The sequence below is a fragment of the Solanum dulcamara genome, chromosome 7 (assembly GCF_947179165.1).
Source record: "Solanum dulcamara chromosome 7, daSolDulc1.2, whole genome shotgun sequence".
Classification (NCBI taxonomy): domain Eukaryota; kingdom Viridiplantae; phylum Streptophyta; class Magnoliopsida; order Solanales; family Solanaceae; genus Solanum; species Solanum dulcamara.
Window position 1 is genome coordinate 29958296 of NC_077243.1, and position 26313 is coordinate 29984608.

General features: G+C 33.2%; 2 protein-coding genes and 1 pseudogene across 5 annotated transcripts; 1 reads left to right on the plus strand and 2 right to left on the minus strand.

Moving 5' to 3' along the window:
• The first annotated feature begins 3668 nt into the window (after positions 1 to 3668).
• On the plus strand, positions 3669 to 8479 carry LOC129894215 (uncharacterized). Of its 2 annotated transcripts, XM_055969783.1 has the most exons (3): positions 3669 to 3927; positions 4659 to 4809; positions 5374 to 8479. In XM_055969783.1, the coding sequence occupies exons 2-3, from the start codon at positions 4680 to 4682 to the stop codon at positions 8085 to 8087; spliced, it is 2844 nt and encodes a 947-aa protein (XP_055825758.1). In that variant the 5' UTR covers positions 3669 to 3927; positions 4659 to 4679; the 3' UTR covers positions 8088 to 8479. The 2 variants fall into 2 exon arrangements, with proteins under 2 accessions (XP_055825758.1, XP_055825759.1); XM_055969784.1 differs by lacking the exons at positions 3669 to 3927; positions 4659 to 4809 and adding an exon at positions 4827 to 5228.
• Positions 8480 to 9249: 770 nt separating this feature from the next.
• On the minus strand, positions 9250 to 15616 carry LOC129894286 (uncharacterized aarF domain-containing protein kinase At5g05200, chloroplastic). Of its 3 annotated transcripts, XM_055969898.1 has the most exons (12): positions 15451 to 15616; positions 15266 to 15374; positions 14854 to 14996; positions 14118 to 14231; positions 13834 to 14022; positions 13568 to 13723; positions 12729 to 12994; positions 12541 to 12638; positions 11381 to 11559; positions 10721 to 10837; positions 9919 to 10097; positions 9250 to 9566 (listed from the first exon to the last, which is right to left on the minus strand). In XM_055969898.1, the coding sequence occupies exons 1-11, from the start codon at positions 15514 to 15516 to the stop codon at positions 9924 to 9926; spliced, it is 1611 nt and encodes a 536-aa protein (XP_055825873.1). In that variant the 5' UTR covers positions 15517 to 15616; the 3' UTR covers positions 9250 to 9566; positions 9919 to 9923. The 3 variants fall into 3 exon arrangements, with proteins under 3 accessions (XP_055825873.1, XP_055825872.1, XP_055825874.1); XM_055969897.1 differs by lacking the exon at positions 9250 to 9566 and having other exon boundaries at positions 9568 to 10097; XM_055969899.1 differs by lacking the exons at positions 9250 to 9566; positions 14854 to 14996 and having other exon boundaries at positions 9568 to 10097.
• Positions 15617 to 18321: 2705 nt separating this feature from the next.
• Positions 18322 to 20912, minus strand: LOC129894670 (2-oxoglutarate and iron-dependent oxygenase domain-containing protein CP2-like; annotated as a pseudogene).
• Between the last annotated feature and the right edge of the window lie 5401 nt (positions 20913 to 26313).

Consider the following 26313-nt stretch of genomic DNA (forward strand, 5'->3'; position numbering starts at 1 on the left):
GCAATTGGCAAAAAGTAATTACACTCTCCAATTTTCAGGGAGAAGTTGTTAATTGCTAATAATTAATTACAAGCTGATTACTTTTTAATTTCTTCCTTTCATTTCTATTTTTATTTTTTTCCTTTAATTTATGTTTTATTTTTAAATTCTTTTCTACTTTTATTATTCTAATATTTTTTAATTTTTTTTTTAATTTCTATTATTTATATTTCATTTCCTTTAATTTATTTCCCAACTTTTACTTCTTATGATTCCATGTAATTGTTTGTATTTATTTTTTTATTTATTTGTGCTTGTTTTTTCCATTTAGCATAATTTGGTTAGTACTCTTAATTTCTAAATCGACGTAGAATTCATTGTTGAATAAGGTTATGCACTTATGTTTTACTTTGAAAGAATCAATATATGTGTAGGCTATGTTGAAATTTAACATAAGAGTATTATGTTAACTTTTTTGTTTGAATTTTTAACTTATGTTATATTTTTGGTTCTAATTATTTATTTTAGTAGTATTAATTTGATATTTCACATTGCAAGCCATTTATTTTTAGTTAGAATTGATAGATTTTTTTTGTCAAATATTTTAGTAATTTTTTGATATTATATTTATAATAATAATCCTTTTCTCAAACATACATTTGATAATGTTCTTAAAAATCATATACTTTTAGTTTTTATGATTAATTTAATTATAATATACTAATTTGAAAAAAAAATGTTTTTTTATAATATTAGTTAAGAACACATATTTTATGAATTAGAAAAATATATCTTAAATATTTAATTTAATATCATTTATAAAAACCTTTTTTCCCTTATATAGTTTTTAATTTTTGATAATTAACTTTTATTTTAAAATTTTAATATAATAACGTGATTATACTTGTGCAATTACACTGCAGTTATAATGTAATTGCATTATGACAAAAAAATAGGTCATCATAATAAATAGATTGATAATTATTATCTTAATAATTATACCAATATTAATTATCAGATGACTTTTCAAACAGAATCAAAATGAGTAAACGGAGGGATTATTAATAAGAGGAAGCACATAATATCGTTTCTAATGTCTCAAAAGTCAAAACTCATGCTCCAAAAGTTTTTATCTATAATAATAATTAATTAATACCCTACTAATAATAATTGGGTTTGGTATAAGTATAAGAGAGACAAAGAAAAGCAGGAAATCGTTGGAGCACTAATTGAAAATCTTAAACAAGTGATTATCCTAAGTTTAATTAATCTTTCCCATTAAACGATCGTCATGACAGCAGAAGCATGCTGTCATCATCCTCTAGTCCACGTGGAATATTTTCATTGGCTATAATGCATTCCAGGCTGGAGTCAGTCAGCTCTGATGGCGTCGGTTCCAGAGTCTTTACTCCTTTGCCTCACCGCTCTTTAAATTCCAGTGGGACCCAAATTGGAAAACTGAAAAAGATAAATTAAATTTTAATTCAATAAAAGGAAAAGCTACAGAGAAACTGCTGTGAGCTTTACAGCTAGCGCTCTCTGTACCAACGACTGCCACGTCTACTTTCAGTCGTCAATGCCGAGTTTTTATAAATATCCTCGCCGAGGGGAGCGTTGACTCACTAGTAAAGTCTTCTCTTATCCTTTCTTTATGAGTAAAATAAAATAAAAAATATTTCTCTTTTGTTCGGAAAAAGAATTGCCAAGTTTAAAACAAAATAGCACAAAATTTTCTCTTATTTTAAACTTTTTCATCATTAGGGAATTTGAGTTCCTTGACTTGCTAAATACTCCCTCCATTTCATCAAAAAAATTCAAACATTTCTCTTAAATTTTTAACAATTCAACTATTTTGAATAATAAAAAAAAAATTAGAAATTCAGTGAGACACCTCAAGAGGTTGACACAGAAGTTAGGCTCGGTGACCAGACCATCCAAAAAAAAAGTAGTTTCAAGTACTTTGGGTCTATCATGCAAGACAGCGGGGAGATTGACAATGATGTCACACATCGTATTGGGGCAGGGTGGATGAAATGGAGGCTCGCTTCCGATGTACTATGTGACAAAAAGGTGCCACCACAACTTAAGGGCAAATTCTACAAAGTGGTGGTTAGACCGGCTACAAAGTGGTCTTTCTATTACTTTCTGTACTTTGATTGCTCTATTTTATCTGTGTCGCTTTCGTTATTTACGTTATTCGTTATTTGCTTTTCCATATCGCTTTGAACTTCTTAGCCTGGATCTGACCTTTTTTTATGCTTTTTTTGAGCCGAGAGTCTCTTGAAAATAGTTGTCCTACCTTGGTAAGAGTAGAGTCTGCGTACACTTTACCCTCCCCAGACCCCACATTGTGGGATTTCACTGGGTTGTTGTTGTTGTGTGAAATAGAGGGAGTAGAATTTAAACTAACTAGTTAATTTACGTATAAATAGTGCTATTATACTTTTTTTTAATTCACTTTTACTTATCTATTATTTCAAAATTAATTGTTTTATGTTTTATTTTTAATATTAATTACTTAATTTTAAAATCATTTTTCAAGATTTAATTCTAAACATCATTGAATATTATAATAAAACGTTATATTAATTTTTTTTAAAACGTGCAAAGTTGAAAATGAATATATAAAGGGAATATTACGAGAACAAGCAAACATATACTATTAATTAGTTAACATAATTATAGTTTAGCTAATTTATAATTCTCCACAAATATTTAACATTAATTACATTTCGAGTTTGTATAAATCACATGTTTTAATAATTCAAAATTTGTATAATATAATTTGTATAACTTTTGTATAATATAATTTGTATAACTATTTAAAGTTCAGATGTTTGTGTTTGTACAAATTCTTTATTTTGAGTTTATATAAAAATAGTTCAATTATACAAACATACTCGCGAATTATACAAACTCACCCGCAAATCATACAAACGAAATAGTTTAAACTATTGCTACAATACATAAATATACAAACTATAACTAAAAAGCCTAATTAAATTTATTATAGTGATTATTTGTGAAATTTTTCTATCAATAAAAGTGAAGGAAAAAGTATTACCATGATCATATTTGATCAGGAAAAAAGAAATTATTGGAGGAAAACAGAGCATAAGAATGAAGTGGTCATAATAGAAAGATTTTCCAATCGTATTATGTATTTGTTTAGTTAATTCTAGCAATGCAATGCAATTAATTGTATATATTTATTTTTATATTTAAAAGAAATGAGAATGACTTGAGAGGCTATTTTCTTTTTAGGACCTACACTCCCAACAACACGTAGAAATGTTCAATTAGGGCGTCTTCTTTCTTAGCATTAAATTCCTTCCTTCTCCCAAATTATTCATCTTATCTTTAATTTTTGGTGACTATAATAATAATAATCTCCTAAGTTATAGATTATCTAGAACAATTATAAGATGGGTGTAGAGATATGAACATGAAATAAAGGGAAAATAAATGATTTAACAGAATTTTTTGTTAATAGATTTAGAGTTTAGATGGAAATATGATTTATTATAGCATAAAAAAGGAGTAACTATCTTTTTTTTTTCTAGTGTAAAAACTAAAAACAAAAAGACCGTGGTGTTAGTATAATATAGGATAGCTTGGTGCACTAAAATATTTTTTATAAGAGTAACTTTACTAGTTAGTTTAAGACTAAAGTGGTGGACATCATTAAATATTTGATGGCGGACTTCAACTTTCTCCTCCTTCACCTTTACCTGTTTCTTCCGTTCACAACAAACCATTTCTTTACGGTTCACAGAAAAAGAAGTCATTGTAATAGAGTTTGGACTTGTGGGTTGACAAGCTTCTCCTTCTCCTACACGCCAGGGAAGACTAGAAAAATGAGGTGGGGGCGTTGATAGTTATAATGCTACTGCACAAATACTTGGTGTTAACGTAAACATCTTCTTCTTCTACCCTATTTCTTCCTAGGTTCGTATATCTCATTCCCAATTTCCTCTCTTTTATCTCAAATATAACTTGAATTATGACCAAATGACTTTCTCTATTTCTTTTAAGATTTTTCCTATAAAAATAAATAAATAAAGGGTATGTCACCATTCTTGTGCTGTTGAGACTCACCTGATCTTTCATCCTTGTAGATTGCTAAAGGTTTAATTGTATTTTGTGGCTTATGTTAAGTGCAACTACATCATTTTCATCCAAAATTACCTGAAACTCATCCTTTTTCGTGTTTGATTACAACTTTCTATAATACTCTGCACTTATCTTTCTTTTGACTTTGGATTTTGTAGTGTACAATTTCTATTCTCTGGATCTATTCTATACCTTCGCTTTAATGAAACATTAGCTACTTTTTGGCTCCATCTTTCTATGAATCAGCAGATTATATTCAACAGTAACATAATTGTTATTTGTTCCACCTCTTACAATTACTTGACACAAAGTTAAAGAAAGTAATTGTTTTTGAAATGGATTAACATAGAATGGAAAACGAAACAAACATTTTTTTTTTTGAAACGGATTAAAAAGTAAAGTAAGCCAAACAAATTATAACAGTATTTGTTTTTGCTAAGAAAAGAGAAGCAAGTGAAAGGAATGATCTGAGTTATTTCATAGTGGTATTTGACCTACTATTGTTGTTCATATTCAATTGGTTTCTTATTCTTTACTAGCTAATGATCAGTTGGTTTATTTTGCAGTTTTTGTTACTACTAGCTAACATGAGTGACATGAGTAATCAAATGACCACTAAAGTTCGGTTTGTTAGATGTCCCAAATGCCAATTGGTTCTTCCCGAGTTACCAGACATTCCTGTCTACAAGTGTGGGGGGTGTGGCACAGTTCTCCAAGGTCATTTTTCTTTCCAAATATATTTATAATTTTGTTTGTATGCTACAGTCCAGCGCACTAAGCTGTCGTCAAGTGCTGATCCATGACATTCGGTTAGCTTGTAAGAGACTTTTTCCACTGGTTGAACTCTTACATTGTGCCAAGGCTCCCATCCTATGTTAATATGTATAGTGTTGGAGGAAAAATAAATAAAGAAAAACCAACAAAAAGATCTAGGGTTGTTAAAGGACATGGATTAAGCTCTTCTTCTTCTTCTTTTTTTCCTTTGATGGGTAGCTCTTATTCTTACAGCTTTACTAACAGTTCTGTGCTAAAGAACAAATTTTGTTGCATAAAAATTACGGAACAGGAACAATTATTGGTGGTATCAATTGTCTGGAGTCTGGAGATCCTTAACAATTGAGAGTAGATATTTATGGGTAATGTAGTATGCCAGTAGAATTAGATAACTAATTTTTACTTTATGGTTAATTCTCAAAGAAAAGAGGGGGAGGGGGGAAGTTTACATAAGTGATTATGGTTTAAGTGGAAATGACTTCCTCACAAATTTTATCTTGGATGCAGCTAAGAATAGGAAAAGAGCTCCTACAAAGAACAACGTACTTGATCAGAATGAAATAAGCAGCGCAAGTGAAGAAGCTTGTCCTCCTTCGAAAGGAGATTCTTCACTGAACGAATGGAGGAAGTTAGATCAAGGGGGCGCTGGAGACTGTAACAAGGAGCTACCTCGACAGTTAAATTCCACTGAGCTTTCAAGCTCTTCTGGGATTAGCTGCCTTGAGAATGAAGATTCTTTATCCAAATCTGCAGTACATAAAGGAGATAAACACAGTTGTTCTTTGGATGAAAAGAAAGAACAATATGAAAATGAATCTCGGGATCACCACCAGTTCGCAGGAGGAGAAAACTTCTCCAATAGACTTGCTAGCTCAGATCAACTTACTTGTCCTGAATTGGGAAGTCCAATTGTTGAAGCCAAAGAAGATGCGGAAGGCTCAGCTATTGAAGAGAGAGAGAAACTGGAGCTGGATAGTGACACTGGATGTCCAATCCATGAAACTGAACAAGATATGGAAGGTTTAGCCCTTGAAGTGACAGAACAACTGGAACTGGATGAAGACAACTTCCTTGTGGATGACTGCACTGTAAATGATCAAAATAGAAGTGGAGTTAATCATAAGAGTAACTCCCTTGATGAGAATTCTACTTACTCTGGATGTGTCGTTCACAGAGATGAAGTATCTACTGGAAGTGGGGCACATGATGATGGAATTGAAAGAAAATATCTTGTGGAACAAATCATTGGAAGGGGACAAAATGATTTCCAAGGTGACAATGCAGAATCTTCTGAAAATGTAAGATACACCAAGGAAACCTCTTTATCTACTGAGTTAGCCCGTGACTTTGAGAAGCAGTCATCTGTATGCTCTGACATGTACCAAAGTATTTTGAATGAAAGCATCATATCAGACACTTTGATGACTACTGATCATGAGCAATTTGACCAATTTCATAAAGAGATCCCCTCAGGTTTTGACCGTATAAGCTCTATGGATACGTTAGAAAATCAACCACTAAATATTTGTCGATCTGAGCCTCCTGTTAATCTCAGGAATATGATCAGATCTCCCACACACAGAAGTTACTATGCCTATGATGGCAGTGCATCTTCATGTGATGGGGATGATCATATCCCTGATCAGTACCATCACCAACCTGTAAGAAAGTTCAAGGAAGCATACCCTGTCAGCCCCAGAGAGTTTCTTTTGGATGGTAGAAGCCGAGTAAACCACACAATAAGCGGTGAGTCAAAGATAGTTCAGCGAACAATGAATTCTTCCACAGCATTACTAGGAAGGAGTCATCAAGCTACAGAAGGCAGCAACTGGAGTCGTGAGGAATGGCCTCAGTCTAGAAAACGTGGTCAGGCCTCTGGAGGTAGAATAACATCGGACAAGGATGAGCATGCCACAGCATTTCCGTTTATTTCAACAGGTTCTCATGCAGGACATAAGCATGGAAACTCTTCAAATTATCGGAAAAATATGACCCACACCCACCGTTCTAGTCTCCTTCCACCCAGAATTCCCTCAGATTCAGAACCAGACAAAATACAATTGTTGAGAATGGTGTATGAACTTGAAGATCAATTGCGCCAGACACGTATCACTAAAAGGATGGCCAATGGACGGTTTTCTGCAGAGGTAATGAGGGATGAAGAGTATAACCCCTCATACTATGATCAGTCTTTGGAAGACGGTGAAGTAAGTGGTGATTTGACCTATTCTAGATATCCTGTAAGATGCAGTTGTGAAAAAGGCTGGCCGCAACAACTTAAAAGCTCAAGAATACCTTTTTCTGCAGAGGCTTCACATTACAGGCACCAAGCTGATTGCCTGTGTTCGCATTGCTCCCCTAGAGTCCGGCGTTTTTCAGAGCAGCTGCATCCTTCAGTTTACTATAACAATGGCCGTGGGGTTGCCTGTTCCAGCTGTAACTGTTGCAATCACCTCCAGTCTGATTCTTCAAGTCCTCAGCATTACTCAAGCTCTGAGTATTCTCGATGGGACCGTGATACAAAATCTGATGATAGGAGGCACAAAGATCATGAGATGAAGAAACTGTATCTGCGAGAAAAATACTCAAAAATGCGGCATCTCCGACCAGTAGCTGGTGGAGCACCAATAATTTCTTGTTACTACTGCAACGAACTTCTACAGCTGCCTGCAGACTTTCTTCTTTTCAAAAGGAGATGCCATCAGCTTAGATGCAATGCTTGTAGAAAGGTGCTGAAGTTTTCTCTCCAAAACCAGATACATGTAGTCCCATTCCATGCAGAGGCTTTAGCTCCTCCACCAAGTGAGGTTGATGACAACACTGGTGCCAATGATCAACAGAATCTGGCATATGAATATCATCTTAATTCTTGTCCCCGTACTGAACGAATATCGTGCTCTGATGATTTGGGACCATCTTTCTGCAGAAGCGTCTCTACTGAAGGGGAGTCTTCACTACCTCCAATTCAACCTCTTGGAAGGACATCTTTTAACAGAGAGTTATCCTCTAGTAGTTCTTCTGCTCCCACAAAAGATAGAAAAATGAAATCTGTTATGAGGGAACCTCGTATGGGGACCTTTGGATCACCAGAGCCTTCGGCTAAGATGTCCAAGTGGGGAAAAGTATCATCTTCAGAAATTGAGGAAGTACGACCAAACGGAGGCTCTCCTCTTCATCGTCTTATGGGTTATAATTCGGCAAGTGAAGTGATACATTGGTGACTGCTCAACTTCCAGGAAATGAAGCAAGGATCAAAAAAGAAAGAGGCAGGTCATTAGGCAACAAAGAGCAAAAGGTCATTTTTTTGATAGATACTTGGCGTAAAGGGATTTTCTTGGAACAGTTTTCTTGGTGGTAAAGATGTTGAAACACAAACAATATTTCATTCAGGTGCTCATCCATTTGTATATCTTGAGTATCATTTTTTTTTCTCTGTAGTTTTTCACTTCACACACTATGTACAGTTGAATCAAAGTGGCAGCTTGTAGGTTGTATAGAAAAATTGAGGTGTTCATGGTAGAAGTGTCTGGAAATACAGTTATTTGTGTGATGATAATTATATGTATTTATCATATTTAGAATAAAGGACATATTCCTCGGTCTTTCTTCTTTATCTTCTATACTTCATTTTATCTTTATGACTACTTTTACGTTATTCTTTCTCGTCCTCACCTTATTCCCTTTTTAACTACAGAAAGAGCTACATCGGATATTCAAGTATTGTATACGTCATTCTCCAAAATGGAATTAGTTCCCTTGCAGTTTGTCACGTTTATAATTAATAACTGATCGTAGTCACTTTTGATAGTTCATAGTTAGGATTGTCTGCCTAATTGGAATTGCAATTAGGACCTCATAAAGCATGGAGAACTTATAAGTCGTCATTTTTTTATTTTATTATTTAGAAAGAAAGAATACGCAACCACTTAAGCTATATATACATGGAATGATTTACCTGGATAAAGAAGTGATTTAGTCACACAACCATCACAGAATTTAAACAAGTATCTTCTTTGTTCAACGTCTCTGGAAGCATTGTTTAATTCCCTTATCAATATTATCGTATTCTTCGATTTTACTATTATTTCATTTATCATACTATTTGTCCTTGCTATTGTTCTTTTTCTTCAATATTTTTTATATGCTTCACTTGAACCGAGAGTCTATCAAAAAAAACCTCTCTACCTTCACAATGTTGGGGTAAAGCCGCATACACAACCATTCCAGTTGTGAAATTACACTGAATATGTTGTTTGTTGCGTTCAACCGTTTTCATTTTTATGGTTGAGCAAAAAGTGTGTTTTCATTATGGTCTCACAGAACGACGATTACTCAAAAGACATTCTTATCGCAGTTATAACAAACCCGATTTCCTCACTATATTAATAAGAACGGGAACGTGATTACAACTTTAGAATAATAATTACAACTCTCAAACTACTGAATTACAATAGAACTATTAAAATTACAATTAACCTAAAGATAGAGATAAGAACAAAGATGAGAAGTTTAGACTACACAAAAAAAGATAAGAGGCACAGACAATTTCTTCACAATACGCATAAACTGTTCTTTCTCATCCGTCTTCCTTTTAGCTAGTAGTTAATTGGTCTTGGGTCCCAAATCAACCTTTGTCTTGCTTTTCTCCACCCAATAACTAGTTGTGTGGCATCCATGTAGGTATCTACATTGGGCGCAGGCTGGTTCATAACAACAGTTTTACCATTATTACTTGAAATGGGTTTGGATAAAATTGGGTATGGGTGGATCTATTCTTACATAAATTAGTCAGCCATCAGGCACATTCTAGTTAATATATACTGATTTTCTGTTGCAAAAGCCAAAGATATTGTAAGGGCAGAGAATGAACAAAAAGTTCTAATTCAAATTTCTCTTCCCACAAATATTGGGATACACATCAACCAACATCATACATCAGAAAATATGATGCAATTTCTTTTCCCCTCTATTGTGTAAAGTTTACTATTATATACAGTATATTAGTATATTAGAAAATCTCAGGAAGGGCAATGATCTCTTGGTGTGACTTACAATCATCATTGATATATGTTCCTTCGTCTTTGATTAGAGACAAGCTTGATCCTCTGATCTCGATACATGTTCATGTTTGGAGCTAACAGTCTGGTGTAGCGGTCAAAGTAGAGAAGTTGCTTCATCAGAAGTGCAAACTCCCGAGGAAATTTCAATCCGTAAGATTCACTAACTCTAACCTGCCAAACATTGAAGAACATGGATCAGAAAATAAAGGTTACACGGACAAGAAGGAGAGAAATAACATCATTTTATTTTTACTTCTTTCATCTGTAAGTATCTTATTCCACAAATGTGAATCTAGAAAGTGCATGAATATGTACAAGCAAGAACTGAGTGTCCCTTTATAAATGGAGGGAGCTAATCAATACTAATAAGGTGCTAAAATCATAAACATTCTGTATCTTACACCAAAGTGAAAAAACATATAAACATTTGTATTTCAGCCTATGTACTAGTTCAGCATTTTGTATAATAAAAGATTTCTAGAACACAAAAATGCAACTCTTTTTGCTGGCTGCATCTATTTGACATTTGGAACTGGAGATCTAATAAACTGTTCATTCCACATATGATTAGCCTAATATTAGGACATCTTGAGTACTAGAGAAAGAAGAAAAATAAAAGAGTACGGGATAGTTTTAGAAAAATGCCCTTGCTTTTATTAATCATGCAAACTTCAGAGCAAACAGGAAAGTGATAGGGCTATTTGACTTTGGTTACATCATAATTTTGAAGCACAAATCCATAGCTGTGGAAAAGAATATGTATAGATTAATACTAGAGCTAAAACTGCTTTTACCACATCCAGAAATAGTGCATTCATCTGTCTCTCATCAAATGCTACATTGGCAGCAACAGTTGTAGCATTTGTACTCGAGTCCCTGGCAGCAGCAACAATGATTTCTGTATCTAAACCCTGTGTAGAAATAACGATATGGGTCAGAAAATTACTAGTTGAAAGCTCAGCTAGTCCAATGAAATCAAAATTTTGTAGCGTGGAATTTGTGGTTCTCCAGGCAGGAGAGCTGGGCTATGGAACAAAGGATTATCTCGGACCTAGACCGAGGTATTGATCCCAGACAAAGGAAGTTCAATAATAAGATATCCATCATATTCGAAACTTCAGTCTATGAATTTACAGTTGACTAGATTCAGGACAAGGTTGACATGATAGAATTCAAAACCACCTCGATTTGATTCATTTCGGATTACTCTCTCGCTTATGGACGTCCTTCTATTTGTCAGTTAATGATGGAGAAATATGATAACTTTTTCCAGTCTTGCAGCCTTCAAAAATATAGCTGTTTGGTTGATGAACCATATGTAGCCAATAAACATTGACTAGCCGACCCCAACCCAAGGACAAGTATACACAGGATCCTTAAGAGCCGAGAAGTCAACAGAAGCATATGAACTATCATCAGAATCTACAGCACTTATGCTGGATCTTATATTTTACCTGAATTGATAAAAATATTTTCCCCAAGTCCCTTGCAAAAGCCTTTGAGTCCACATCCTTTCCAGTAGCACCCATGTCAATTAGAGCAGATGCCATCGACTCATAATCTTCAATTGCTATAGATTGCAGAAACACTTCCATAGCAGCCCATGTCTTTGGAGATATACGACCAACAATTCCTGCTTACAAAATCCTTAACTTTTTTTAGTATTTCCATTTGACTGAAAAGATGTTAACAGGGAAGTTTTAACTCAATAGGCATGCCCATACCCCAACCATAGGAAAAACTTAATGTAGAGTCTGCACAAGATCGATGTGGTTAAATAAATCAAACTACTGCTAATAACATTCTCATTGGAAAACTAGAGCAAAATAATCTATCAAAGTTTGATCAGGAATGAGACCGACACAGTTTTCTGAACCCTTAGTTAAGAAAAAGAACCCATGATGACCAGTCAACAGTTTTTCAACCGGTAAATGGGTCAGAAATTGCTTTGCCGTCCAAGTTGATAAACTATTTGCTAGCAAAAGTTGGTGATCCTAAGACTCCATTTCATTTATAGATATAAGCTTCTACAAAAAATCAGGTAGATAACTAATACTCCCTCCGTCAGCATACTTTACTTTTTAATTTGCTCCAAATAGATTTATTTAGAAACAATTTAACTTTAAACTTCTCATTTTTGTCGTTAAGCTGATTTATAACAACACAAATGCCTATGGCTTGTGTTAGACGACAAGTTTCTAAGGTCTTTCTTTCTTAACCTCCATGCCCAGTCAAACACTGCCACGCAGGTTGGAACAGAGGATGTATTCAGTAAGAACTTTGTACAAAACTGAGCATCTTGCTACATGACAGTTTTAACCAATTATTCCTTTTACTAAGCAGAATATCCACTATAACATAAGTTCCGTTTCTTGTGCATTTTCCTAGTAGCCTTTATCTGACAACTATTCTCATGCACTTTCTTTCTCTTAAATGATTGTCATGCTTTCCCTTGGCTCAGATAAAAAAAGAAAAAAGACATATATTTTGAAGAAACACATAAAAATATGAAGCAGCTGACACCAATTATTCACTGCCCACACAAACTTTTGATCTCTTAGTAGCCAAAAAATACCCAAAAGAAGGATGGAAAAAGAAAAGAAGTGTGGGGTACCGAAGTCAAGGAACCCAATACGTCCATCACGTAGTTGCCACAAATTGCCAGCGTGTACATCAGCATGGAAAGATTCACAGGCGAGCAAACTTCCAAACCTGCATATGGGCCATAGAAATCGAACTCTATTGGTCAGAGTAAACTGAACATAAGAGCCAAACAGACTAAAACAAGATCAGAAGTCTTACCAAACATTCAGGGCAGTAATAAGACTGGTCTCAGGACTGGAAACCAGTGACTTAATAGAGTCTAAGTCTGTCAAAGGTACTCCATATAGCCTCTCCATAGTCAGAACACGCTTAGTACTGTATTGACGGTAGACTTTTGGAGCAGTGGCCTGCCTAGTAAGTCCCATGGCTACTAAATAGCTCCTAAATGACTCAATGTTCGTAGCCTCCTTGTTGAAGTCAACTTCTTCTAGCATTGATTCTCGTATGTCTTTGACAATAGCAACCTGTATAAAATTTGCATATAAGGAAACAAATTTGGTACAGGGTGTTGAGGAAGGGTGAGACATAGACAAAAGCAAAAATGTTGTTTATATGGAACATGCTCCAGTTCCAACAAGTTCACAAGAAAATGACACCAAAATTAAAGTAGAGCAGCAATAAACAAAAATTAAAAATACAAAACAAAAGTATAATTTGAACTATCGCATTAATGAAAGAGATGCAATAGGGCCACAGCTTTTACCTATTGCCAAAATTTATATAACATTTCAATCTGACAACGGATAATCCGAGCAATGAGCGGAAAGGATTTACATTGAACAGGTTTAAATTTCAGCTATGGTGTTAGAGATGCCCATTACTTTAGTTTAAGAAGTTGTTCCAGAAAGTAGTATGTGTTTCAAGAACCACTCCTCTTTCCTTTTGTTGATGAAAGAGGCAGGGGGATGCTTTTTCTTAGAATTTGAGGATAAATGTTTAATCATTCGTCGAAAGATAACCAGAGTAGAAGTTCTAGAAAAAAATAATAATCATATCAGCAGTCACAGTAAATTGTTAAAAAATTATATGCATTATACCAGAGATGCACGGCTTAGATCAGGACTCAAAAACTCCAGGATACGTGCTGCAATGTAAATAAAGTTCAGATCTGCTACCAAAATATCTTCTATTCCAGGTTTCAAAACCTTTATCACTACATCCTCTCCTGTGCCTCTTATTCTTGCACCATGCACCTGGAAATTTAACATAGTTGAGCCATTTAACAGAGCAGATGATAAAACATTTTGAAGAATGGAATCATCAATTGTCATGAGGCACCAAAAAAATTTAAAAAATCATGAACCTGAGCAATTGATGCAGAGGCAACTGGTGTGGGATCAACATATTCAAACACGGTATCAATTGGTCTGCCTAGTTCCTCACACAAGATTGTTTGGATCTGTTCAAAACGAACTGCAGGAGCCCTGTCAAAACAGTACTGGAATTCTTGAACATACTCTGGTGGAAACAATGTGGGTGCGGATGCAATAAACTGCAAATGGTATGGCAATAAAGTATAAGTCATGCGTCACTGGCATGTAATGAAAGATCATGACAGAAAGTAAGATGATCTTGCTTCATGCTTACCTGACCTAATTTGATATAAGTTGCACCCATGCGTTCAAACAATTTCCTCAAATATAAGGGAGATAATAGCCCAAGCTGCAGCTGAGTTGGTAGTCCCGTGGATGAGTTTGCCGTCTAAAAAGTAAAATATAATTAAATTAAAGAGACGATAACTGTTAAGAGTCTATATCTATGAAAGAACTTAGTGAATTAGATTATTGGAAAAGATAAGTCAAAGAGAAGAAGCAGCTTTTTTCCCTTTTTGTTGTGGAGTAGGGTGCTTTAGATCAACAGATATCTGGCAACTCTAAAACAACCTCCAGCAAGTTCAACAAATTACATTTGTATATCCTCTGACCAGTAGGATAAGTCATCAAAATCTGGAAATGGGAAGCTTTTCTTAAAAATATTGCTCAAGTACAAGTTGAATTATTGATTCTCAATTTGCATGGTTTTGAAAGCTCAAGGAGTTCGACTAAAGAAGCTTTGCAATAGAGATGACTACCACCCAAGTTGGTATATGGTTTTACCACACTTACAAAAGTTCATTTTATACATTAATAAGTAATTTAATTCAGAACATCATGAACCTTAATGGGACCTGGGAAACAACATACATTCAATAGTGAATCTGTGAATTACTCCTTTAAATATGTTGACAAAACAAAACCACACCATAAAATTTTCTTATTAGTTACTTATAAAGTTGATTTTTATTGACAATCAGTTGATATTATTAGCACTTAGAAGCTGTTACCTTAGATACATCTTGCAGCCACTCACTGCCTACTCCAACTACAGCTTGGACACCCTGAGCTAACCTTAAGGCTCCACGAGGACCTGTGTTTAGAGATGTTTGGACAATATCCTCCACAAGTTTTGGCAAGTTCTCTAGACGATCTACCAGAATAAAAAATATCTTGAGTTAAGCTCAACAATGACAAACTGCCACGTAATCCAGAATACACATCTTTCAAATGCTTCTTATCTTCATAGCCTATAAAAAGGTGCCAAACTGATTCTGTGCCCTTAATGAGGTGAATTAAAATAACATAAAGATAGATTATTTTTTTTCATTCTTTTTCCTTATTGGGGAAAAGGTAAAGGGAATTGAAGAGTTTAAATGAAATAAATAGGGGGAAAAATGAAGAAGGCAGAAAGTGAAGCACCTTGAAGACGAGAAGTAAATAGATCCTGTGCCTGTGAATAACGAGCAAAAATTCGCAAAACATTGTGCCGATTCCGATAAGGAATGTTTCTTGGTCTAACAATTGGCAACTGCAAAATAAAATGAAATTTAATTCAAGATTCAAAATATACCCAGATGGTAAAAGTGGTACTAGTTGAAGCAGACCTGAGAGTGAGGGAATAGTGGTAAGCGGCCATGAGAGACGCCCCTTAACACTGTAACAACTGCCATTTTTCTCAAATCAAGAAAACAAGAACAGTATTTTTTTAGTTTTGGTCAATCATTGTAAAAATCTCCGACAGAAACAGTGAAAGATAGGAGGCCACGTAGCATATGCTCATTAGCATAATTATCAAGTATACCATACTTTTATCTAATTCCAATTCATACCTGGGTCACTTTTTTGGAAACAAATTATTATACGATTAATTATTTTGATATTAATTATTCAATATGCATATGAAATAACTTATCTCATTATTATAGTATAGAATATATTTTATCTAAATCTCATAGTGAAAAAATCAATTATAATATATTCCTCATTTTTCTTAAATTACTCGATTTTTCTTTTTTTCCCCATATTTCTGATACATTACTTATTTTGCTGATACATCAGAAATTTGGTGTAGAATAATTAATATTGTTGAGTTATTTATGAATGGTAACGTAATTTAAATTAAAATTGATTGTTTCAATCAATTACCGTGCTAATTAAAGGAAATAATCTTTAAAAAAACGTAACAGTTATGAAGAAGAAGAAGAAAAACTCAAAAAATAGAGCATAACTACGAACAAAAAATTCATCCAAAATTCGCTTTTCATCAAGTGAATCGAGATGAATATGCAGTACCGAATCTGATACATAACATCTTGTATTGATATAGGTTGTAGATATGTCAGAAATATTAAAACTTGATACATGAGAATCTATTACAAAAACAGAATGTATCAGAATCATTAAATCTTGATACATGAGAATCTGATACATAAACAAGATGTACCAGAAGCAGTAAAACTTGATAAATGAGAATCCGATACAAAAACACGATGTATCAGAAACATTAAAGCTTGATACATGAGAATCTGATACATAAACAAGATATATCAGAAGCAGTGAATCTTCAGAAAAAACTACATTTAAAAAAAATAAATTATCTATCGAAGTTGTTGACCTTACCTTTTTTTTCAACTCCATATTAATTGATTACCCAAAAATATCTACACATAAATGTCCTGGATCTTTTATAATACATCTTGTCTTTCATTTCTCAGCTGTTCTCTGTGGCTGGTGTGGTAATGGAAAGGAGATAAAGTCTGTGGTGGTTGCCGAAGAATACACTACTGCTCGGAGAAACACCAGGTCAGCAATGTGTACCATGCTTCGTTTGCTCCTTTCTATTAGGACAGAATTTTCCTAAATGAATTCAATTTGCAGACTGTTTATTGGAAATCAGGTCACAGATATATCAGAAGAAGTAAAGCTATGAAAATAGAGAGAATGTAGTTGAGAATCAAAAGGAGATGATAGTCTAACTCGTGTGAGTGATTTTAGGCGAGAAATTCGGGATATGCTCAGTAAATTCCTTAAATTTTTGGATCTTGAAGATGGAGAGAGAACGAGAGAAAATGATTTAGAGGAGAGAGAATTTTTTTGACTTATGTATCCGGAATATGAAGGGGTAAACTGAAAATAAGAAATTTTGGTAAATTTTTTAAAGGGTTGGGACTTTTAGCAAATATGGTAATAAAAGATGCGTATGTAGTTTGGTAATTTATCTTAGTATAAATGTGGGATAAGTTATTCCAAACTTAGCAACTAAATAAGACATAATTTTTTTTATTATTGAATCTTTTTTTTATTTTCGAACTATTTATTTTTATTTCTCACACCAAATAACCCCTTAAAGTTATATCAAAAATACACTTTGTAGAAATAATCACATTAAATTTTTTAAGTTTTTATGTTTTAGATACGTACTTATTATATTCATAATTTAATTTGACTTAATAATAAAATAAAGGTTATTGACTTGTGTGTATGGATGTTGAGAAGAGCTCAAAAAAAATGTGCATTGATTTCATATTATTTTTTTAATTCTTAATAATTAAGGTCGAAGAATGATATTGCAAATCTATTGAATGGCGATCGACTTGTGGGAATGATATTGCATTATTTATTTATTTTTTATATTTTCTTTCTAAACTTTCTCTTTATTTTATATTTTATAATTTTTTTTAACTATCATAAATTTATTATTTCTTTTGATTAAAAATAGTAATTTATGACTTTGTTGGAGTCATCTAACTACTAACTGAATCCCTTCCTCTATCGCTAATAATTATATAATAGACGAAAAAATAAGTTGCGGTGGAATAGATAGGGTATTGGAAACTAAAGATTAGAAGCTGATAAATTTAAAAAATCATGATGATGTTATATATCCTCCATGCTCATTCTTATTTTGTATCTATTTCTTTCTTTTAAATATAAATGGTTCAATTTAGTGTAAAGATTATTTTGCAAACCACAAAAACTACTAACATCTATCATATACTAATTAGAAGGAAATCGGATTTGATGATGGAATTTAATTCTGTATAATAGGTGAAAGGTTTTTTTTTTTTTTGGTTAGAGTATAGGTGAAAATTGAAATAAAATAAAATAATATAAAAACAATTTTTATATATATATCTCAAATTTATAATTATATAGCTAAATTTTGCAGGATCTTATAACCCAATCAACCCTACTAACTTTTCCCCCTCCTCTTCTAGGCAGCTCTTGAAAATGGATAAAAAAAATTAGTTATGCATCTCCTAAAAATATAAGAAAAATAGTTTAGAATATGTATTGGTCACCACTATATATAATGAGTTAAGTATGTCTTAGTTCAATCATATATCACGAATACAAAATTATATGATATCTTTTCTTAAGTGAATCCAAAATATTAGTTATACATTTTTATATTTAAAAATTCTTTAGTTCTAATATTTTTGTTTATCTTTAATTGGTAATCGTACAATAATGAATTAGAACTTTTTGCCTAATTCTTTCTTCTTTGTCATGCTTGCACTCTGCACATCAGTTAGAAAAAATTGTTTGGTACTTCCTCTTCTCTCTAAAGACAGAGCTGCAAATTAAAAATCAAAGTAATTGTAAATTTGTAATAAGTAATCGATATTAGTGTAATATGAAAGTAGTAATTAGGTATTCATATATGCATAATCATGAGATTATTCTCTTCAATTTCTTGCAACTGCATACCCTCTTCTACATGATTATGAGTTTGCATATTATTTTTGATAATTGGTATTATACTACCTTCTTCTACATAATCATTAGTTTGCATATAATTTTTGAAGACCTTCTGCATTACATCAACAAGTTGATCCTCCTCTCCATTGTTATGGCTCTAGCACCATGTCTATGATAATCACAATGAACGAATAATCAAAGATCTCCTATTGAAGGAACAATTATTTTGATTAATTGCGAAATACGACTTTCCATTAATCAACTTGAGAATAATTAAACTATATATTAAGTAACAATTACCTCTGATTGTGTTTCAGTGTTTACATGTTTTTCCACCAGTGAATTATTTCCCCAAGCACACACACTCAAAGTAACTTCGACATCATCAACATGGAGACCTGATAATGGAAGCTTTTAGGATATTCAAAAAATACAAAGTTTGAAAAAGGTTTTCCATTATACGCCCTTTAATTTGTCTCAATTCATGTAGTAAAATTTAAATTTCGAGAGTAGTATTTTTTACTTGTGACTGTAAATTTGGATATATAATGTTTTAATTTTTTAAATACAATTTATCTATTAAAAACACACTATTTTTCACTTAATAAGTGAAGAGGAGAGGAAGAGAAGCTTAACGCGTTTCATTTAGTATTACAAGTCACAATAATTAGCAATTTAGAATATTTAAGGGGCATATAAAATATCACTGCCAAATACATATTCATATCGAATATGAAAAAGAAATTATAAAATTAATCAATTAGATAATAGTATTTAAGAATAATTGAATTCTTTTAAATTACTTTAATGTTTTATTACTTATTTATTATTGTTCGGCATACCAGGAAACCTTTTTAAGTTTATGGTAGAAAGAAATTTCACTTATGAAAAACCCTTTAATGTTACCCAATATCTCTTCATTTTTTTTATGAATACACTTTTTTTTATATCAAAGTGCGTCAACGAATTTTTTTATCTAAATCTGAAAGGTGTCAAACATGCTCAGCCAAGTCAATATCTCTATCTGTCCCATACTCAACGGCAAAATTATGATGGCTATTGAGTGTTGATCCACCAACTTCAACAAATAGCTCTGCACAATTATATCAAAGAATAATAAAGATCCATTTCCTTAATTACTTTTTAGTTCATATAATTAATTAGTTATTAATTACCTTTTTGAAATAGGGCGTATAAAATACTCCATAAATTTCTGAAGCATGGTTTGAAGACCAAAGTCATCAAGAACATCTTCAGATTTGTTCACTGTATTGGGACGCATGATTCTGAATTTTGTTTCACGAATCCACTTTTCAAAATTTTCTAGCTAATTAATTAACAATGATCACAATTTGATAAGAAAACAGAAAAAGTAAAAAAATTATACAGAGAGAGTATGTACCTCCTCACAAAAACGTGGTTAAATCATTTCAAATGTTAGAACACCTAGAGAGGGTTCAAACATTATATTTTTGAAGCTTTTCATTGAATTCTCACTAATTGCCTTAATAAATGCAGGCACAAAAAATTTTATTGCATGCATAGTATATAATACCATGTGTAGAGGCTGAAAGATAGGGAAGACAATTACGTGTGTACGTACTATGAAAGGAATACAATTATGATTATATTGCTTATATGTAATGATCTTCTTTTGGTCACGATTAAACTTAAAAAATGATAATAGTTGACTATTTGTTATGTATGTACTTGATAGTTTGATATGATTTTCTGTCTGTGAATTCTCTTTGTCTCTGCGTCTATAGATACATAATAGCAACACAATTAAAAGATATATCAAGAATTGATTGTCCAAAAAATAAAATAAATAAATTTACGAGCTTCAATTTTCTCGTTCCACAAACTCCAAAATTAGAAAATTAGAGTAGCTTAGGAAGGAGGATGGGTGATCATTATATGTATAAAGTAAATGGCGGTTTTTGTCCATTGTTATTGCAGTTTTGATCCATGTGTTAGTTGACTAAACTTTAAGACTTAAAAAATTGTTATTTGACGGTCAATTACGAATTAAAACAGAATAATGCAACAACTATATAAATGCTTATTTATCATTTGTATTTTAAATCCCCACATATACAAATTGCAATTAATTACTTATATGATTGCACTCAAATTGAGGAGAGTAGCGAAGTAGAATTTCATTCATATATTGTGTTATGTCGTGTCATGTCATAAGGAGGGTGTTTGCAAGATGGATCTCAAGAGAATGGTATAAAAGAGGGCTAAACTCCAATTCCAAGTCATAATTATCCGTCTTGTGTTCTACACATGTCTAGAGTCGCAGCGTCAGTCCCTCTGATGATGAACCATCGTTCTGGCTTTCGTTTCTTGTCGTCTCATCCATATGTACTATACTATACTAACATATTTTCTACCCTATTCCCTAAGTATATTTGTTCTACCCTATTCCCTATATATACAAATAGGGTATTAGGGTTTTTTCTACTTCAAGAATATCAATTGAAAAGATGTATATATCATTTAAAAGATGTCTAAATCAGTTGAAAGATGTTTAAATCATTTTAAAAAGTGATAAAATTAGCTCAAGCCCCTAACTTGAGCATTTCAAGTAAAACATGTTAAAATAGTAATCATCACCAAAGTGCTCTCAAAGCAACAATTATCATCAAAGTGTTTTCAAAATAATAAATATCATCAAAGTACTCTCGAAACAATAATATAAACTAAATGCTCTTAAAGCAATAATATCATATAATAGAGCTCCTCATGGATAAATAACACAAATAGGCCCCCACAAGTGCGAAACATCATAAATAAGCCTTCCACACGAGTAAAACAACGTAAATTATCTCCTACACGGGCAAAACAACATAAGCAAACTTTCACACAGGTGAAACAACATAAATAAACCTCCACACGGATAAAATTACATAAATAAGCTCTTACACAAGCTTAATTATAGGAATAAGATTCAACTTTACTTCTTTTAGTGCTTCTTTAGGAATAAAATACAAGTTTACCTTCTTTTAGTGCTTCTTTAGGCTCATACTTTGACACTTAATTAATGAACTAAAATTACCTTACATACAACCGGCTTTTTATTGTTCTCAAAAAAAGAAAAAAATAAATCCTATCCATGAACCTCAAAAACTAAAAATAACTTGATAGGTATATAATATATGTATATTTTAAGTCAATATCGCTATCTATATCATACTCAACTATACAACCATGGTGATTATTGATATAGATCCATATTTTTCATTACAAAATACCATAAAATGTGATATCAAAGAATAATAATAATAAAAATTCATCTAATTAATCTTTTTAGTTAGCTCAAGGCAAGATCCATACATCTAATTTCCAGCGAGCTCTTATGTTTCTTTTTCTCTTCACTTTTCACAAATGTTGGATTTTATATATAATAATTATTACCTTAACTAAAATATTTGCTTTAGACCCCCAAGAGTCCAATGCCACCGAAAATATTATTTTTATTTGCATTTGTTTTGTACATGTATAGAGATTATACTTCGTAAAGAGTCGATATTTTAATATAATATGGAAAAGGTTGGTTAACTTGAGAAAATGTTAGTCATTTGTCATAATACAATATCTCGGTTCTTATTTTCAAAAATCTTATTAGTATATACATTTTTTAAAGTCGTTTAATTCAAAATTCTAAAATACCAGACAAAGTTCTACACTTATCCATTACGGAGGTCACTATCACCTTGCCCCAGTTATCTTCATTTCTAATCTTATTTCTCCAAGTATGCTCACACACCCATCTCAACATCCTTATTTAAGAACTCTTATCTTTTGAATATGAGAGTTCTTAACTGGCCAACACTCAGCTCCATACAACATAGTCAGTCTAACCACCACTCTGTACAACTTGTTTTTAAGTTTTAGTGGTATATTCTAATCACACAAGACTCCAGAGGCTTCCTTCCAAATTTTTTTGCAATCCTATTATGCCTCTGGAGGATCAATTTGACCAATTGTTGAAGCCATCTAAGGCAAGGGTAATGTGTTTGTTGAAAATCATACTGAGATTGAGATTTTGTAAAAATAATTCTACAAGTTGCAACCTTTTCCTGTTTTCAAAATAATGATCAACTAGTATACTTATAGCTATAAACATATGACATTGCAGTCTGTAATTTCGTAGATGGAACCACGATCGTAGATGAAGCTCGTAGTCCATATTCAGACTTAGTAATTTCGCCCCCTTTTTGACTCTCTATGGACGGTGTCCACGGCTCGTGGAATGAACCACGGATTGTAGATAGTGCCCGTAGAAAAAGTACAGAGACTTAGGAATTTTCAGTGTACAGAAAGAGTCCTTGTATGAGTCGTAGACTTGTCCACGGATCGTAGATGGAATTGTAGATGAAAGTCCAGAAATTCCACCTGTCAGTAAGTTCTCTACAACTCGTAAAAAGGTTTACGGACCGTAGAAGATCTCGTAAACCTAAAGTCCTGAAATTTAGTCTCAAAATATTTTCCACGGATGACTTGTATGACTCGAAGAAGGATTTATGACCGTAAAAAGTCCCGTTAGTTCAAACTTTAGAGACTCTAGAATTTCAGTCAGCCCAAAACTCCAGAATTTCAGTCAACCTTCTACAACAATTTCTACGACCCATAAAAGCATCTATGGACCATAGAGGGCTCCACCCAGATTTTTAAGAGGGTTACTTTTATCTTTTCCCACTATTCTAAAGTCTAAGTCACAAAATTATGCATATCCTAAAAGGGTTTCTTATGCTCAAGACTCAGTTCCTACACTCTTAATCCCCTCAAACTCAGAAACTACCATAAGCAAGACAAAAATTAGGGTTTCAAGTTTTTCAAGAAAGTTCTTCTCTCAAATCTCAATCTCTCAGGTATGTAAGGTTTCAATGAGAGTATCAATTCGCTATCATGCCTAATGTATTTGATTCTCAAGAATTCTCAAGATTGTTAGAAGCAAAACTAGAGCTTTTATGAAATTATGATCTTACTTCATTAACTCATGTTTTCATATTTGTTTTAAATTTTTTAAAGACTTATTGTACTAAATTAACATGATTTGTATGTTTTCTTAAACCATATGATTATTAAGCATGATAATTTGCATGATATGAACTACAATCCTAATTTTGGTTATTTTAATATGACTTTTGAGCTTAGTATCGCATATGATTCAGATATATGGATAGTTCTTATACTTGTAAACATTATTATGTATTTATGTATTTTGGGAGGACTATTTAGCATTTAGAGGATACATGTTTATAAAATTCAAGTTCCATAACTATGTGCCACCATATGACTTGACTGTACCGCCTTGCCAAAAAACTTCATATGGCCCTGAGTGGCACAAACTAGTGGATCCACATAAATATGATATGGTCCTATATTCTGGCAAGGTATAAGGCAACCCTCTCAACTGAGTTAGCTGTTGGACATCACGAGCTCATATGGAGTATGCCGATTATTAAAACTCCCTAGTTTTTTGCATTTTTTATGATGTGATCTTCACTTATTATGGTCATTTTATGTCACAACCTGAATCTGGATTATGATGACGCCTAGTATAATCCCCTGATTAGGCAAGCCAAACCCAACTCAAAGCAGAAGTCAAACATCAATTTAAATAAATAGGTAATAACATAAGAGGGTGGAAGCAAGAATAATATAACAAAAGAAATCAGGTCAAGGTATAAATATGTAAATACAATACAAAGTATACAAAAAGGCCTGAAAGTGACCAAAAATGAAGCTAGACCAAACCCCGGACCTAGTGTCACCTATACTGGAGCTACTAAGTACAAACATTGACAATATATGTATACAATGCAGAACTAACTGTCCAAAATACAAAATACTAGCCAGTACAAAGGAAGGAAGGTAGCAAGTCTCTGAACGCCAGGAGCTCACCACTATCCGGATCTGGCACATCTATAGATGATCATGCGCACGCTTGGGGCAGCTCGAATTGAGAGCTGTATCAAAAAATGTCAGAGTGTAGTATGAGTACCAAAATACAGGGTACCCAGTAGGCATCATAGGCCGACCAGGCTAAAAAAGAATAAATATATATATATAAACAATATGATGATACTAATAACAACATAAAGCGAACCATGAACTACAACTATGGATACATCGGAGAATGGTGAGAACATGCAAGGCCAATTAACCCAATAATAGATAACCAAAACAATTGTCTTAACTCACAGAATACTAGAAGAGCAAGTATATATAACACAACAAATATGTAACAATAATCCCAAAAATATTACGGAGCACCCGGAATAACCCTCGAGCTTATCAATATCAAGGTAATAACTCAGAATGTGTATCGATGGACCACCTGAAATTCATACCTCGAGCTTATCAACAATGAATATAACAATTTAGCCCAAAATAATTAAAATGGCTGCTCGGAATTATACCTCTAGCTCATCAATAGCAGAAAATGCTGAAATCAATAGGATTCCAATAATTTCAAATCCTTATGCTTATCCATTAATCAAAATCTTAGTCTCAAGGAGGTAAAACTTACTTTTAATGATAAATGCTTGCAGGATTTTGAACTCTTGAAGAAGAGGCTGATTGAAGCCCCAATCTTGATAGCTCTTGACTGGGAGCTACCCTTTAAGTTAATGTGCGATGAAAGTGACATAGTAGTGGGAGAAGTGCTAGGAAAAATGAAGGAGAAAATCATTCACTCTATCTACTATGCCAGCAAGACTTTGACTCCGCTCAGGCAAATAACACTGTGACAGAGAAAGAGATGCTTGCATTGGTTTATGCATTTGATAAATTTTGCTCTCACTTAGTAGGTACAAAAGTGATTGTTTATACTAACCATGCAGCTCTCAGGTACTTGTTCAACAAGAAGGATGCAAAACCCATATTAATTAGATGGATCTTTCTGCTCCAAGAATTTGATATAGAAATCAAAAATCGGAGCGAAAATCAAATAGCAAACCACTTATCCAGATTAGAGGATTCGTCATATGTGGGATCACAAAGGTAGATAAAGGAAGAGTTTCCAAATGAGTAATTATTGGCATTAGAGGTCAAAGAACTCCCATGGTATACATTTATTGTGAACTACAAAGTGAGTGGAGTGTTTCTCCCCGAAGTAACTCCTAGCAAAAGAAGAGGCTAATGTATGAAGCAAAGTTCTGTATATGGGATGAACCTTAATTTTTGAAATAAGGTGTTGATCAGATGATAAGGAGATGTGTGACTGAATCTGAGGTCCAACAGGTTCTACAAAGTTATCATTCATCTGCATACGGTGGACATCATGGAAGAGAACACAATGCTCATAAGATATTGCAGTCTGGTTTCTTTTGGCCTAATTTATTTAAAGATGCTACAAGTTTTGTCAAAAGTTGTAATCAATGCCAAAGGATGGGCACCATATCAAGAAGGCATGAGATGCCGTTGAATAACATCCTGCAGGTAGAGATCTTTGATATGTGGGGAATAGACTTCATGGGTCCCTTCCCACCGTCATATGGAAATCAATACATACTGGTGGCGGTAGATTATATTTCTAAATAGGTCAAGGCTATTAATTTGCCAACCAATGAGTCTAAAGTGGTAAGTCACTTCTTTAAGAAGCACATTTTTACAAGGTTTGGCACTCCAAGAGCTATCATCAGTGACGGAGATAAGCATTTCATAAATTAAATGATAAAGAATCTGTTAGCTAAGTTTGGTGCCAGGCACAAGGTCGCCACAGCATATCTGTTAGCTAAGTTTGGTGCCAGGCA